Below are 14554 nucleotides of genomic sequence, written 5' to 3' on the forward strand. Positions count from 1 at the left end.
AATTAATAAGCCTGGCACTGATCCTTCAAATGCTTTACTTTTTGCTCTTTTAAAATTATAGGCAAAAATGATGTTTTTAGTCTTCTTTCTAAAAGGAGAGAAGAGCTGTATTTCTGAAAAATAGTCACCATTAATTCTTGGACTTCGATTCAATCTGTGGCGTATGCCAAAAGTATTGTCATTCCATCTTGTAGGCAGTCAAAAAGCAGAACAGGTTCTTTTAGAATCAAAATATATAGGTTTAAATTCAGATACCTCTCTTGTAGATTCTGTGACATTGGGAAAGTTAATTAACCTTTCTGAGCCTCAGTTTTTTGAACCTGTAAAATGAGAAAATTCAGAAAATAATAACCTCAGAGGGTTTTTATAAGCATTTAATACATAAAGGTGCTTAGTGTGATACCTGGCCTATCTTAAGAACTTGACAAGTTGTAGAGACATTATTTCATATAAATTCAGTTATATTTCATGCACATACATATGCTTTTAAGAATGTAATATATATGTGTACTTTAGAAAATATATATACATAAAATAAATTTTGTAAGTAAGTTTTGGGCTCTCATATATTGGAGAAGAGAACTGGCTAGGAACACTGGCTGTAATAGGATTTCTTTTTGGGCTCCTGCCTGTCCCTGCTAACTCACATTCAACTTTCATGTCATTCAGATTAAATGATTATTTCCTGCATAATGAGTTACGTTCTCAACATAAACCCTATGCATCAAATAAGCAGTTCAGGTATTCACCTGAGTATAAATCTAATCTAACCTCAGAAAAAGCCAGGTGTACTTCCTGTCTCAAGTTGTGGGGATGTGCTTCCAGGCACTTTGTAAAAAACTGGTTGGGGCAGAAGAATTGCCATCTATTGAGGTTTTCTTACTTACACACCACCTCTCTCCTTAATCCCTAGCCACCTGTTGTATTTTTTATGTATCTCTTGATTTTAATTGCAGAAGTTAAAATGGGAAAAAACTGAAGCCCCAGTATCCCATATGTGAGTGCACACATAGAGGATATACCCAGGCTGGCTTCCAAAATTTCAGTTTTATAGGTCCCTCAAAATTGTTAATAAGAGCTGTTTAGTTATTATATGCCTCATATAGAACTTGCCCAAAATTGTCAATTTGGAAAATTAAGAAAAGGCAGAAGCAATTGTATACCCAACATAAAAAAGTTTCAGTATACAAATAAACATGAAAATAACAGATGCTTCTCTGTTGTTTTGAAAGTGACTAGAAAAAATGTAATAGTAGTTTTATGAAATCTATTTGTGAAATGAGTAATTTGTTTTGTGTCTAAACTTCATAGGAAGCTCCCCTCCTTGAACTTGACTTGGAGGTTTGATTGAATAAATTATTCCTAGACTTTTGAATTATTAATCTTGGCTGCAAGATATGCAAATCAGACTGCACTATGTTCAGGAGCACAGCACTGGGGCAGAAGTTGTATCAAGTTGCTGGCAAGCAATATTTGTCAAGGGATCAGGTTCTTCCAGTGCAATGGTAAGTCAGAATGCAGCTCACATTGCCCAGGTGTATGAAGTAATGTCAGACCTCCCGTTAGTTGGGGGTTTCTTTTAAAGTGGCTTATTCATAATTAAGGTTTTAAGTTATGTTTAAATGAACTGTCTGAACGACATCTGTAAGTACATGTAGAAGAGCAAAAGAAACTAAGAGGAAGTCATAATTTCTTCTACATTTTTTACCAAATTTAATATCTTGCTGTAATTGCCAAATATTACATTTATTTTACTGAAAGTGGTTTATTATATTTGCTAATGTCTTGGTAACTCATGTGTTTTAAAAAAGAGTAACTGGATTTACTTAAATAAATATAACAACTTACAGAAAAAGGGAAAGTTCCCAAACCTTATGAAACAATCATATGTATTTTCATGTTTAAAAAATAATGTGTTAGAGGGATCTTTAAAGCATTTTAAAAACTAAATTTAGCATTTATGTTTATAAAAATTACATTATTCAGGAATAAAATTCTCTAAAAAAAAACAATAGAAAATTGCAGAAACCATTGCTATTATATCTTCCAGGACTTGTGTTATAACTGATGAGTTATTTTTAAAGAAAATCATAAAGACAGAATTTGACATCATACTATCACTTTTTAATACTCTGACTTCTGGTATAATTTCTGGAATATATAAAAAATGAAGTCATTAGTGTCAAACTATTGTTATCTTTTCAGTGTGAATATTTTTTTATTTAAATTATTTAATTAAAAAATTACTTTTTAATTACCATGTAAATTTGCCTTAAGGAAGGTGTTAAGAATTAAAATTTTATAAATGTTCATTTAATTGTGATAATTATAAGAAAAATCAATTTAAAAGCTAATAAACTGGCAAATGTGTTTTTTAAGTTTCAAAAATGAACATTTACAAAAGGCTGAATACAAAAGTGAAAGAAACATTATTCCCAAATTAAAAATGAGTATTACTTATCTATTTATGTTAGTAAATTGAATATTGTTTGTAGTTTAATAATTCTTATAGATTTAAATATATTTTGGATATAAAATTAAAGATTTCCCTTTAATTGACAATATCTTATAAAAAGAAAATTATTAAAAATAATTCATACAACTCAGCTATAACCTACTTATCATGATTTGTATTTCCTAAAATTTAAAAATAAAACCACTAGAAAGCAGAAGAAAAAAGAAAATTATTAAAAATAATTCATACAACTCAGCTATAACCTACTTATCATGATTTCTGTTTCCTAAAATTTAAAAATAAAACCACTAGAAAGCAGAAGAGAGAATATCAACTTTTTATGAGGGAATTTCCCTTCAACTGGGAATGGGCTTAAAGAATCAGCTTACTTCATCAATTTACACAATTGTGATGGTCACACTGAAAACACACTCAACTACAAACATCACCCAAATTGGAATCTACTACCCTGAAAATTATGGGTTCTGGTGAGGTTAAATTGGCCTGCAAATATTAGATTTTAGGGGGAAAGTTATTTTAATGAAATAAATGTATTAAGAAAGCAGATTATAAAACATCAAAAGGAACATAATCTCATTTTTGCAAAAATAAGTTCAATTAATATTAAAAAGTAGGGAGGTGCCCAAATATTAGGAGTACCTGGTTTATAGACAATTTCCATTTCTTCTTTTTGTCTCTGTGTTTTCTGAATGAGTGTTACATAGTAACATGTATTTTAAGAAGCTATTTTTTTAAAATGAATGAAGTAACCATTCACAAGCTGGACAAAGGTGGCAAGTTACTCATTTTACTTATTCCAGTCCTGGTCTTCTCTCTCCCTACTACCTCCCTTAGTCGCCAACCCCAGTGGACTATTTAAAAACAGAATTTGCCATGGCTTCATCTTGGCACCTAAATTGTTGAGTGGCGGTTATTGGTAAGCTGGCTTCTAGTTTATACAAGCCTTCTTGGCTGTTTTCCTTCCATGGCAGTCACACCTTTCTGCTGCATATATGTTACTGACAAAAGCCAGCACATTTAAGAATCAAGTTAGAGGAGAGATGAGTAATGACTAGAGAAAGGAAATTCAAAATGAAACAAATGAATTTGTCTTAAAGAAACTTTCTATTGTCTTAATATTCATTTAAGTGTGTGCACCAGCTTTTTGAGTATTCCCAGAATAAATTTGCCCAGAATGTGCTTTGAGGAACTCCAACATTTAAAGCATGGGCAGAAAAGATTAGACCACAAAAGAGTCTACAAAAAGAAAAAGGAGGACAACAGTGAAATTGCCATGTCATAAAAGGCAAGGAAGAGAGTGTTTCTAGAAGTTGCGGAATTGAAAGCAGCTGGAAGAGCTAAAAATAGTAATGAAAAAATGAAGCCTATTTTAAAAAAAAAAAAGGCCATTAACCTTTTTGCAGTATTTCTAGAAATTTTAATTTTTAATATTATCAAATACATGCTGATTTGGGGAAAATAATAGGGAGTCCAAATAAACCAGAAGGAGAAAAGATACAATAAAAATGTTCTGGACTCTCATCAATAGAGATAAAACTATTAATACTTTGGTATTAATAGAGAAGATATGAGGACTTTCTAGAAGATGCCCTGGACATTCTGCCATTTAATTTCAGATGTAAATTCCTAATTTTTAAATTAGTCTTAGTTGTTAAAATTGATCCTAGAAGATATATTAAAAATTTTTAAATATAAAATATAAATTGGGAGCCCACACTGAAACTAAGGCCTGAAAGAAGCATCGCTGATGGAGCCAGGGTCACAGTAGAAAAAGGTGAGTCACTGAAAAATGAAAAGAGATTCAATGAACTGAGCATCAGGAAAGTTCTCTGTGCATTCAAAGTACAGGAATAAAAATGAGCAAGGAGGAGAGGAATGCCAGGTGATGCTGAAGTGGAGGACAGGAGCCAGATCATGCAAACCTTGAAGTCCCCATTAAGGATTTGCACGTGACTTCTTAGACAGTGGAAAATCATTTGAATGTTTTGGCTGAGGGAGAGTAATATGATAACAATTTTGGCTGTAGTTTTTAAAGATTGTTTAGCTGTTGTGTTAAAGGTAGATTGAAAGGAGGCCAGAGAAGATATGAGGAGACCATAAGATGATACGGCATAGTCCAAGATAAAGATGATGGTGGCTTGTATGAGAGTGGTGATGAGGGAGATAGAGTGATAGTAATGAATTTGAGAAATATCCAAACAAGGTTTGGCAGTTTGTTATTGGAGGTTAGCTATAGATAACTTAAAAGATATTGCTTAGATTTATGAGGTGAGTGCCTGGTAAAGGTTGTAACCATTGACTGAATTAGGTGAAGGTAGAGCAGGATTGGGAAGGAAATTGGAAAGTTCAGTATAGGATTTCTGGATGCAGAGGTGCCTGAGAGAGTTCAGTCAGCGGTACCAAGTATAAATAACTAGAGCTTTTAAGACCAGTCTGAGATAGGATATAAATTTAAGATTTGATATAAGGACAGTCATTAAAGTCAGAAAATTGGATAAGATCATCGAGGCAAATCTAGATAAAGAAGTAATTCAGTACTGAGACTTGAGGAGCTCAGTGTTAACGCTTGGCCACAGAAGAACCTGCAAAGAACAGCCAGAGGGAAAGAAGGAAAACTAGGAGGTTGTCATGTCACAAAAGGCAGAGGGAGAGAGTTTCCAGAGGTCATGGTATGAGAAGTCAAGTAAGACTTGTGAACAATGACCACTGGACTGACTAACATGGAAGACATTTTGGTGGAGTGGTGGGTCAGAAGCCAATTTGGAGTAGGTTGAAAAGGTAATAGGGTGTCAGGGTGTCAGAACAATTAGGGAAGACAGCTATTTTTGTAAACCAAGCTATGACAAGGAGAGAAACGTGGGAAACCAGGGAGCATTGTCTATGCCTGCCCCCTTTTTTAAAGAGGAGATGAAAGTGTTTAAAAGCTGCAGTTGAAATGGAGAAGATGGCTAGAGGCAGGAAAAGGAGAAGATGAATAACATAGGGATCTTGAGAATTTGGGAATGAGTTGGATTTGAAGTAAGCCCAGAGGAACAGATACTCTCTGTTGTCACAGGAACGAAGGAGGAGAGGACAGGTATAAACACAAGAACCAGAGTGGACACCCAACAGATGGGCTCTACCTCAGGGAACTCAGAGGCAAAACTATCTGCTCATGATGAATAGGGCAGTAGGTAGAAGTGGTTTGAAAAAGTTGGAAAAGATATGAAGTTAAGAAACGTGATAAATTGATGGTGATGTGAGAGAGCAGTAGAACCGGATTACCTCAGATAGACCTGAACCGATCTGCTTGCTTCTTCAGCAGTTCTGCTGCTGCTGAGGAAGTTTCTATCCAGCTTCATGTAGGCTTGGTCTTCGTGGCAGGTTGCCATGGGAAGACTGGAGGAGAGGCTCAGAGGAATTTACTATGTCTTAAAATAAGTGATTAAAAATAACTTGCCAAAATATTGAATTTATCAGCTACAATTCCATGAATTATTTTCATAAATAAAACACTGTCAAAATACCAGCCATCTTTAATTGAAGTAAACCACTTGAATGTGACAAAATAGACATGAGTTTTCCAGATGCTTTCATCATGGTAAATTCCCAATGTTTGCACACTTCCCAAAAAAAAGCAGTTCAGGTGCATTTGTTATTTTGTTCTATTTACCAAAAGAGTATATTGAAAGAATTATTTAATTGCAACTAACACTAGACAAGGAAATTTTTAGAAAATTTTATTTTCAACCTTGCTTTTTCCTCATCAGAAATAAGTAGGATTTAATATTTAACAACAGCAATTCTGTGCATTGTAAGAAATTCAAGTTCCTTGAATATCCTAATAACCATAAACAATCTGGCCTCATTACAAGAAAGTGGCAGATGAGCAAGACATTGCAGGTTTGAATGAACCAGATTGCTTGTTTTCATGGCCCTTATTTAGAAGGTGCTATGATAGAGGTCTTTTACTAGATGTAGAACCTCAGCAAGATACTTAATTTCCCAGGCCTCACGTGAAAGTGATAATAGCTTCCACTCCATTTTTGGCACTGTCAGAATTAAATGAGATAATATACAGTGCCTAGTACATATAAGCTTTCTGTAAACTGTGGCTACTGTTACTGTGATTACTATGATTTTCAGCTTCATTATTTATATTTTTTTAAATGTTTTAAAATGGGAGTTGTATTTTACGAATTTAATAGAATAAGCATAATTATTTGACATTATGGAAACAAAACAAAAGCAATTAAAATAGCAAGACTGGAATTGTAAGACTCCCTGTTTCCTCTTCTAGGTTATAATTCAATGAAATTTAACTCAGTAGAATTTGTCAAACTATGATATGCTGGAAACCTTGTATGGTACTGGAGACACAATAATGAATTAAACTCTCCACTTACCTCATTGCATTTTCTCATGGCTTTTTGCTGTTTGTCAAGTCTTCTATGTGCATTTCCACCTCAGGGCATTTGCATGTACTTTTCTGTAAGTCTGGAACACTCTATCATTATATGACAGGCATTTATTTGTTCATTTCCTATTTCTTCCTAAGAGACTATAAATTCTTTTGCAATTAGGAACTTTGTTTTATTCCTTGCTGTTATTCCCAGTGCCTAGTACATAGTTTAAAGTACTCAAAAAATATTTGTTCAAATAATATATTAGTGACATACATGTAGGTGAATATGTATGTATATATATACACACTTCTCATTAGTGCAAATTCTCTATAGTTCAACTTTGAAGAGTTTCCTTAAAAATAATTATTGTGTTCTGCCCAGCTTTGTCTTTAGTTCTAGCTGAGTGTTTTATCCTTATTTTTCTCTCTCTTCTTTAGGAATGGAATGCAACTTGCAAAAACTGGTTGGCAGCAGAGGCTGCCCTGGAAAAGTACTACCTTTCCATTTTGTATGGGATTGAGTTCATTGTGGGAATCCTTGGCAATACTACTGTTGTTTTTGGCTATCTATTCTGTCTGAAGAACTGGAATAGCAGCAACATCTATCTCTTTAACCTCTCTATCTCTGACTTGGCTTTTTTGTGCACTTTTCCCATGTTGATGAGAAGTTATGCCAATGGAAAATGGGTATATGGGGATGTGCTCTGCATAACCAACCGATACATGCTTCATGCCAACCTCTACACCAGTATTCTCTTCCTCACTTTTATCAGCATTGATCGATACCTGCTCATGAAGTATCCTTTCCGGGAACACCTTCTGCAAAAGAAAGAGTCTGCTATTTTAATCTCTTTGGCCATTTGGGTTTTAGTAACGTTAGAGCTCCTACCCATACTTCCTCTTATAAATCCAGTTATAGCTGGTAATGGCAGCAGCTGTATTGACTATGCAAATTCTGGGGACCCCAAATACAACCTCGTTTATAGCATGTGTCTAACCTTCTCCGGATTCCTCATTCCTCTTTTTGTGATGTGCTTCTTTTATTTCAAGATTGCTCTTTTCCTAAAGCAGAGGAGCAGGCAGCTCACTACCACTTTACCCATCGAAAAGCCTCTCAGCTTAGTCGTCATGGCAGTTGTGATCTTCTCTGTGCTTTTTACGCCCTACCATGTCATGCGCAACGTGAGGATCGCTTCACGCCTGGGCAGCCGGAAGCAGTCCTGGTGCACTCAGATCATCATCAACTCCTTCTATGTCATGACTCGGCCTTTGGCCTTTCTGAACAGTGCCATCAACCCTGTCTTTTACTTCCTCATGGGAGACCACTTCCGGGAGATGCTGATGAGTAAACTGAGGCACCACTTCAAATCCCTCACAACCTTTAGAAGATGAGCTAATGGAGTAATGCTTCCTTCTGGGGAAAAGGGAGATGTTTGTGTAGCAGATTGTTTTACACATGCAGCTATAGCCACTTAGCGTTTGATTTAACTCACAGATGTACATCAGAGAAGGTAACAGACCTGACCCTGTTCTAAATACATGTTGTGCCCAGAGTATGTGAAAAGAAGAGGACGGGAAGTGTATTGGTTTCTTCACCTAAGAACTGAAAGGAGCTGGACTAGCACTCTCTAATGCTTGGGCATACAAATCCAAAATCCTAGGTGTCATAAGACCTTTCCAATCAGTGTACAAAGAAGAGAAGATGGATAAAGCAGCATGTTGTTTACATTTAATCATTGGTCAGATTGTAAAACAAACAAACAAACAAACAAAAACACCCCAAACTGTGTTGGTAACATTCTCTGTTATTCTAATTCTTATGATCTTATAGCTTTCTATGAGAACTGAATAACAGAAGATTAGATATACACAATTGCATACTGTTAGAAGTTGTGCTCTTAAACAAATTTAAAGTACAAAGGAACAATTACCAGGAAAGCAATATAATGCATTCAAGGATGTCTATATGATATATTTTTTATATTGATCATGAATTGGGTCAATTGGTAAGTGTAAGTCCTTTTTAGCTGTATGGTTCTTAGTGCAAAGTCATATTAACTGGAAACTAAAAAGATGGTTCAAAAAAACAGAGAGGCATGCTTGAGCTTGTTCTAAAGGAATGTACATGTAAATGATTTTGTCAAAATACAAGAAAGAGATACTAAGGATAGTTGCAAAACTTCTGGAGTTACAGAACACAAAGTGCCTGTCAGGAAATCCAAAGCAAGACAAAACAAAACAAAACAAGAGCACACTGTTTCTAGATAATGGTGCCATCTGGAATTTGATTATCACAACTTGATTGTGAGTACATGGAAATACAAATTCATTAGCCTTGCTCCTCTTGATTAAATAGTAAAGTTTAAAAATATTAGCATCATAAAACCAACAAATAAGAGGAAATGAAATGGGGTAATACCAAATTTGTTGGGTGAACTTTCTCTTTTGGCATCAGACCCCAGAGATTAAGGGACTCAGTCTCAGGAGACAGCCCCCACCGACCTCAGATGCCAAAAAATAGTAGTAGGTCCCAAGGTTACCCACAGTCTCTGTCTGATTTGGCCACAAACACCCTCCTTGGGTGTCGTTAATGTGCAGATGAACAGCTGAATGAAGAGATACTTAGAGTGACGTATGGGAGAGTTCTGAGCACAGAAACTCCTGGGTCCGTGGTGCTGGGATGAGTTGCCCTCTGGTGTATGGGTGTGTTCACCAACCTGGAAACTCTCTGAATCCTCTACTTTTGGGAATTTTTATGGAGGTTTCCTGATGAAGGCATGATCAATTATTAAATCCATTTCCAGGGCCTCTCCCTACTCTGAAGAATGGGGGGGATGGGCAGGCCTGAAAATTGCAAGCTTCTAGTCATGGCTTAGTCTTTCTGGGGATGAGTACCCATCCTGGAATCATTCAGGAGCCCACCCAGGGACACCCTCATTAGAACAAAGATGCTCCTAGTGCCCTTATCACTTAGGAATTTACATGGATTTTAGAAGTCCTATGCCAGGGACAGTGTCAAAAACCAATATATATACTTCCTATTATCTCACAGCAGGTTAGACAGTAGAGTAAGGTATTCGAGATAACACACAAAAGTAATAAGAATTCAAGTGGTTAGTTCACTTCAGTGGAGGAAAAATTTTTATATGTATACATATATATGTATATATACTTATATGATTTTATATATACACGTATTTTTTTTCCTGCTAAACATTTTTATATATACATATTTCTTTTCCTCTGCTAAGATAGTAACCTTGATCCCAGCATAGTTCCTTCTCACTTCTTTATAGCACTATCTCCAACTAGATTTATATGTTCAAATTAGTGGGGAAATTCCACTTTGGTCTTGAGAGCAAACTCACTTTCTAACCAGGCTCACTGTTAACAGGTTAGGTGCTTTGACTCTCATTTGCAATGGAATTCCTGTGGCAATACTTTGTCAGAACCCAGAGGGAAAAAAAGTGAGATTGGTCAGGATTCAAGCACCAAATCCTATTCTAAACCATCAGCACAAATAACAGGAATAGCAAACACTTCGGTAGCACTTAAAATGGACCGGGCACAGTTGCTCTAGCAGTTGATATATTTTAACTTTTTCAGCTCTTACCAATCCCTGTGAAGGTTATAGATGGAGAAACCAAGGCATGGAGAGTTTAACAGCTTGCCCAAGACCACACAGGAAGACAGTGGGAGAGCCAGGCTTCAGATACCACACTCTTAACCCTCATGCTGTAGACCACAATTGCATGGAAGTTCATACACTTTAAGACCATTTTTAGATTCTATCTAAGGATGTTTACTTTATAATTTATCATATGGTTTGATCCCAGTGTCATCTAATAACACAGTTCTAAAGAGGACAATGCTAGGATGGTGCAAGAAGGAGATTTAGAATTAACTGAGTAACAGTCTTAACTCTGAGTCACATTCACATTTTATTTACACATGCAGGATGTTGGAGTCATTTATAATCTTGAATTTAATCGTATGGCATGGAATCCATGGATAATGTTTTCACAAGATACAATAGGCTTGAGAATATGTGGTTTGTCAGAATAGACGATTTCTCTAAATAATGACCACATGTATGATTCTAGAAAGCTGACTTCTTTACTAATGCAGTGTTAAGTTCTACGTGAGTGTGTATCAGTGTTTCCCAGACAGAAACAATGAGTCATGTTCATATTTTGTCTAAATGCTCATAGTATGGAGAATATTTTGTTAGAGAATTTACTCTTTGGTAACTTTTTATTGAAAGTAGAAATAATATATTCTAATACAAAAGTTTCTCTTATTCTATATGTGATTAGATTTATTAACTCTAGCTGTAATTATATTGATTTGACCTATTGATTCCTAAAGACAGTAAATTATAATCCTTTCCATGTCACATTTAAATCTATATAGACCAATACTTGAGACATATAATGTTATGCTGATGTGTGGGTATAGGTCACATAAAGAAAAGCAACAAGGAATGTGCTGTGTAAAATTATTAGCTTTGCCTTGGTAACTCATTAGATCCCCCAGGAGCCTTGCCATATTGGTTTATTATTGTCTCCAGTATACTGTTGAGGAAACAGTCTTTAAGAAATTAACAGTAGAACCCTCAAAGCATCTGTCAAAGTTGGTTTTGAAACTTAGATCTGACTCTAAAGAAACACAAACTATCCATGATGATCTCTTTTAAAATGATTCTCAAGTGTCCACCCTAAATTTAATCCACTAAAATATAAACGAGAAAATGTTTACAAACCACTGGGCACTACAAACCACAGAGCACTGGAGAAAAGGTGTTTACAAACTGGGAAACATTATTTTCGAGGAGAAAACACTGATAATGGGAGGAGAGATTTTTAATTTTTTTCCTCTCAGAAATGTAGTTTTCTTAATTTAAGATTTAACTTTTAGGAATACAAGAAGTTTGAAATTAATAAAAGCTAATTTCAGAGCTTTTCATCAAAAGTGTATTAAGTTAAGGCATATGAAAGTACATGCATTCACACTAACTTGTGGAAAACTTTAAAGTTCTTATCACCAGGGAAAGGATAAGGGATCCATTCTTAGATTTAACAGCAGTTGGTAAAACAGCTGACGTCTCAGCTTGTATTTATTACATGGTACACAGTTACTGTGGTTTTCAATGGATCAAAAACTAAGTAATAAACATTTTGGTGCATTAGAAAATTGGCATATTCTACAAGATCATGTATAATATACACAAAGAAACTATTATCTCAACTTTAGCTTCACCTGTGACCACAGCCAGGATAAAGACTTGGCCTGATGAACCATGGGGCAGGACAGAGTGTATTTTATGTGTATACATAGCCTCCACAGACAGAGAGCTCATCATCAGTGAAAGCAAGTAAATTCAGCCAGTTCTTGTCCAGACAAAGCCTTGTCCAGATACAGGAGATGGGTGATTCTGGGTGTGGCACAGTATGGGTCACTTAGATTTTTCTTTTAGCCCAAGTCCCACATATTCATGCCTGAGTTTTGTAGAGAAGTGTCGTTGCTCATAGCTTTGTGAGCAACACCCCACCCCCACATTACCCAAAACCCCATATAGAGCAAGATGAAAATAAGAAAGATTCTCCCACACTTAACCTTGGGCATCAGGCTGTTTTGAAACTTGGATGATATAATATCCATTGGTTCCCTTAGAACTTACACCAGATCTAAGTGGAAGTACCCATCAAGAGCAAAGTGGCTAGTCAGATGTGTGTTCAGCAATCCCAGCAGGAGGCCATGAAAAAGAATCTGCAACCAGAGAGGTAAGTATATACATATTTAATACACTCAATAAGAAAATAAAACTCATTTCATCAGTCATGCAATCATTCAGTTCCTATGTCATATTTTTCTCATTAAAGCTGGTCTATACCAGGAGATTGAGGAGACTTAAACAGAGATGTGCCTTGAGTTCTAAATGCATTCAGAAGAAAAATAAAAATCAGATTAGATATGTAGCATTATTTGGCAGCTCACCACTTCTACAGCAAATATATTTATTCAACAAATATTCATCAGATGGTCAGTGTTGGCCAGAAATGTTGTCGTTGGTTAAGCTATGCATCACAAACATTTCCTTCCTTCAATTAGCTCACTGTGTTACAGAGAAAAAGAAATGTGTAAACAGACATGCTCAAAGTGGTCAGGGCAGAAGAAAAGATGTGCCCAAGTTTGCTGAAAGTGCATGGAAGAGAGGTGCTTATTCAGTAGGTTAATGATTTGGAGGTGATGTTATCCTGTTAAGGGCTGGCATGAGGGGTGAGCCAGGCAACAGAGTAGGGAACATTCGCAGGCAAACCCAATAATAAGGGAGCAATTCTTGTCTAAGTGGGCATTTTGAGGTGAGACGATCAGTAGTGTCTCTCTGGTAGAAGAGACACCACACACGCATGCAGTGATGTCCAGCTTGTCATGCGCTACACATGGAACTATTCAAGAAATCCCAAGGTCAGACTTGAATAGAAGGGTTATTTTAGAGAGTTTCATTCATTCTCATCCATTGATTTATTTCTTGTCTTTGAGCTTGAATTGATTCCTAGGCTACCTATACAGGGAAGGCAGATTTTTCTCTTCAAATATCCTTTCAAGATTTTATAGATATTGTATCAGTGAAGAGACCCATTTTAGAAATATTGGTATCATGCTATTATGGCATCAAATAATTAAGTTAAAGAGGTGGAGAGTGTCACACTTTAGTTGTTTAGAGCAGTGTTGCTCAAGGTACATAAAAAGGGGCCTGAGTTCAGCATCACTTTGAAACCTCTCAAACTATTTTTTCCAAATTTATGAAAATGTTCATGACCCTCTGAGGTGAAGGAATCGCTTGGAATGTCTGCACATTTTCAAAAGACCTCCAGTAAGCACAACCTCTAAATACTAGATACACAAATATAAAAATATCTACCCCATTATCAGTTATAACAAATGACCTTATTTTGTAACTATGGTTTCTTTTGTAGAAGTTACAGGAACAGCATTATATTTATAACATACTCATTTTTTTAATTTATCAGGGCAGGTGCAATTATCAGTAAAATTTATATTTCTTAGAAGTAGTTTCTAATCTTCTTAATGATTTTTTATAATTGCTTACAAAAAGGAAGATATTTGATTTGGTCTTGTAACTAACTACTCAGGGCTTTAGCATCCATTACTATATTTATAAATTTCATGGCTCAAAATAGTTACTGGGAAATTCTGGGACCTGTTTAGATAGTGTTTAAACATTAAAAATATTGTTAAATCAGTCTGACACAAATAAATAGATGCAAATGATACAAGTAAAAGGTCATATCCAGTTTCAAGGTTTACTAATATTTCAAGATTATAGGCAATCAAAGGATGTAGGTGGAGCAGCAAGATCTCTGGAACATCACGAGCACCTCCCAGGTCCATCTCACTCTCACTGGACAAGCTCTCTGACCCAAAGTAATAGGCAACGTATCTGAGAAAGTTTGCAGGACACTTTAACATTTAGATTACAATAGACTGATGTGTCATGTCCTATGTAATTAAGCATATGGGACATTTTTACAGGATGCCATGCTCGTAAAACCAGATTCTAGCTTTATTTATCAATATGCTAATCCTAAACTAGGGAATTCTGCTAAAATTATATTCCATAGATGAGGATTCTCTGATAAATATCATTAGACTGTTTGCCAGTAGGTCTT

At 35.6% G+C, this 14554-nt stretch overlaps 1 protein-coding gene across 1 annotated transcript; it reads left to right on the forward strand.

Annotated features, from left to right (window-relative positions):
* The first annotated feature begins 1353 nt into the window (after window positions 1–1353).
* SUCNR1 (succinate receptor 1) lies at window positions 1354–13151 on the forward strand. Its single transcript, XM_036904179.2, has 2 exons — window positions 1354–1505; window positions 7299–13151. The coding sequence occupies exons 1-2, from the start codon at window positions 1398–1400 to the stop codon at window positions 8250–8252; spliced, it is 1062 nt and encodes a 353-aa protein (XP_036760074.2). The 5' UTR covers window positions 1354–1397; the 3' UTR covers window positions 8253–13151.
* The last annotated feature ends 1403 nt before the right edge of the window (window positions 13152–14554 follow it).

The sequence above is a fragment of the Manis pentadactyla genome, chromosome 1 (genome assembly GCF_030020395.1).
Source record: "Manis pentadactyla isolate mManPen7 chromosome 1, mManPen7.hap1, whole genome shotgun sequence".
NCBI lineage: Eukaryota > Metazoa > Chordata > Mammalia > Pholidota > Manidae > Manis > Manis pentadactyla.

Bases quoted from the DNA above. Each gene is read 5' to 3' on its own strand.
- SUCNR1 (XM_036904179.2), top strand. From the start codon at position 1,398: ATGCAAATCAGACTGCACTATGTTCAGGAGCACAGCACTGGGGCAGAA. The intron at 1,506-7,298 runs GTAAGTCAGAAT...TCTCTTCTTTAG, and splicing joins CAGGTTCTTCCAGTGCAATG to GAATGGAATGCAACTTGCAA.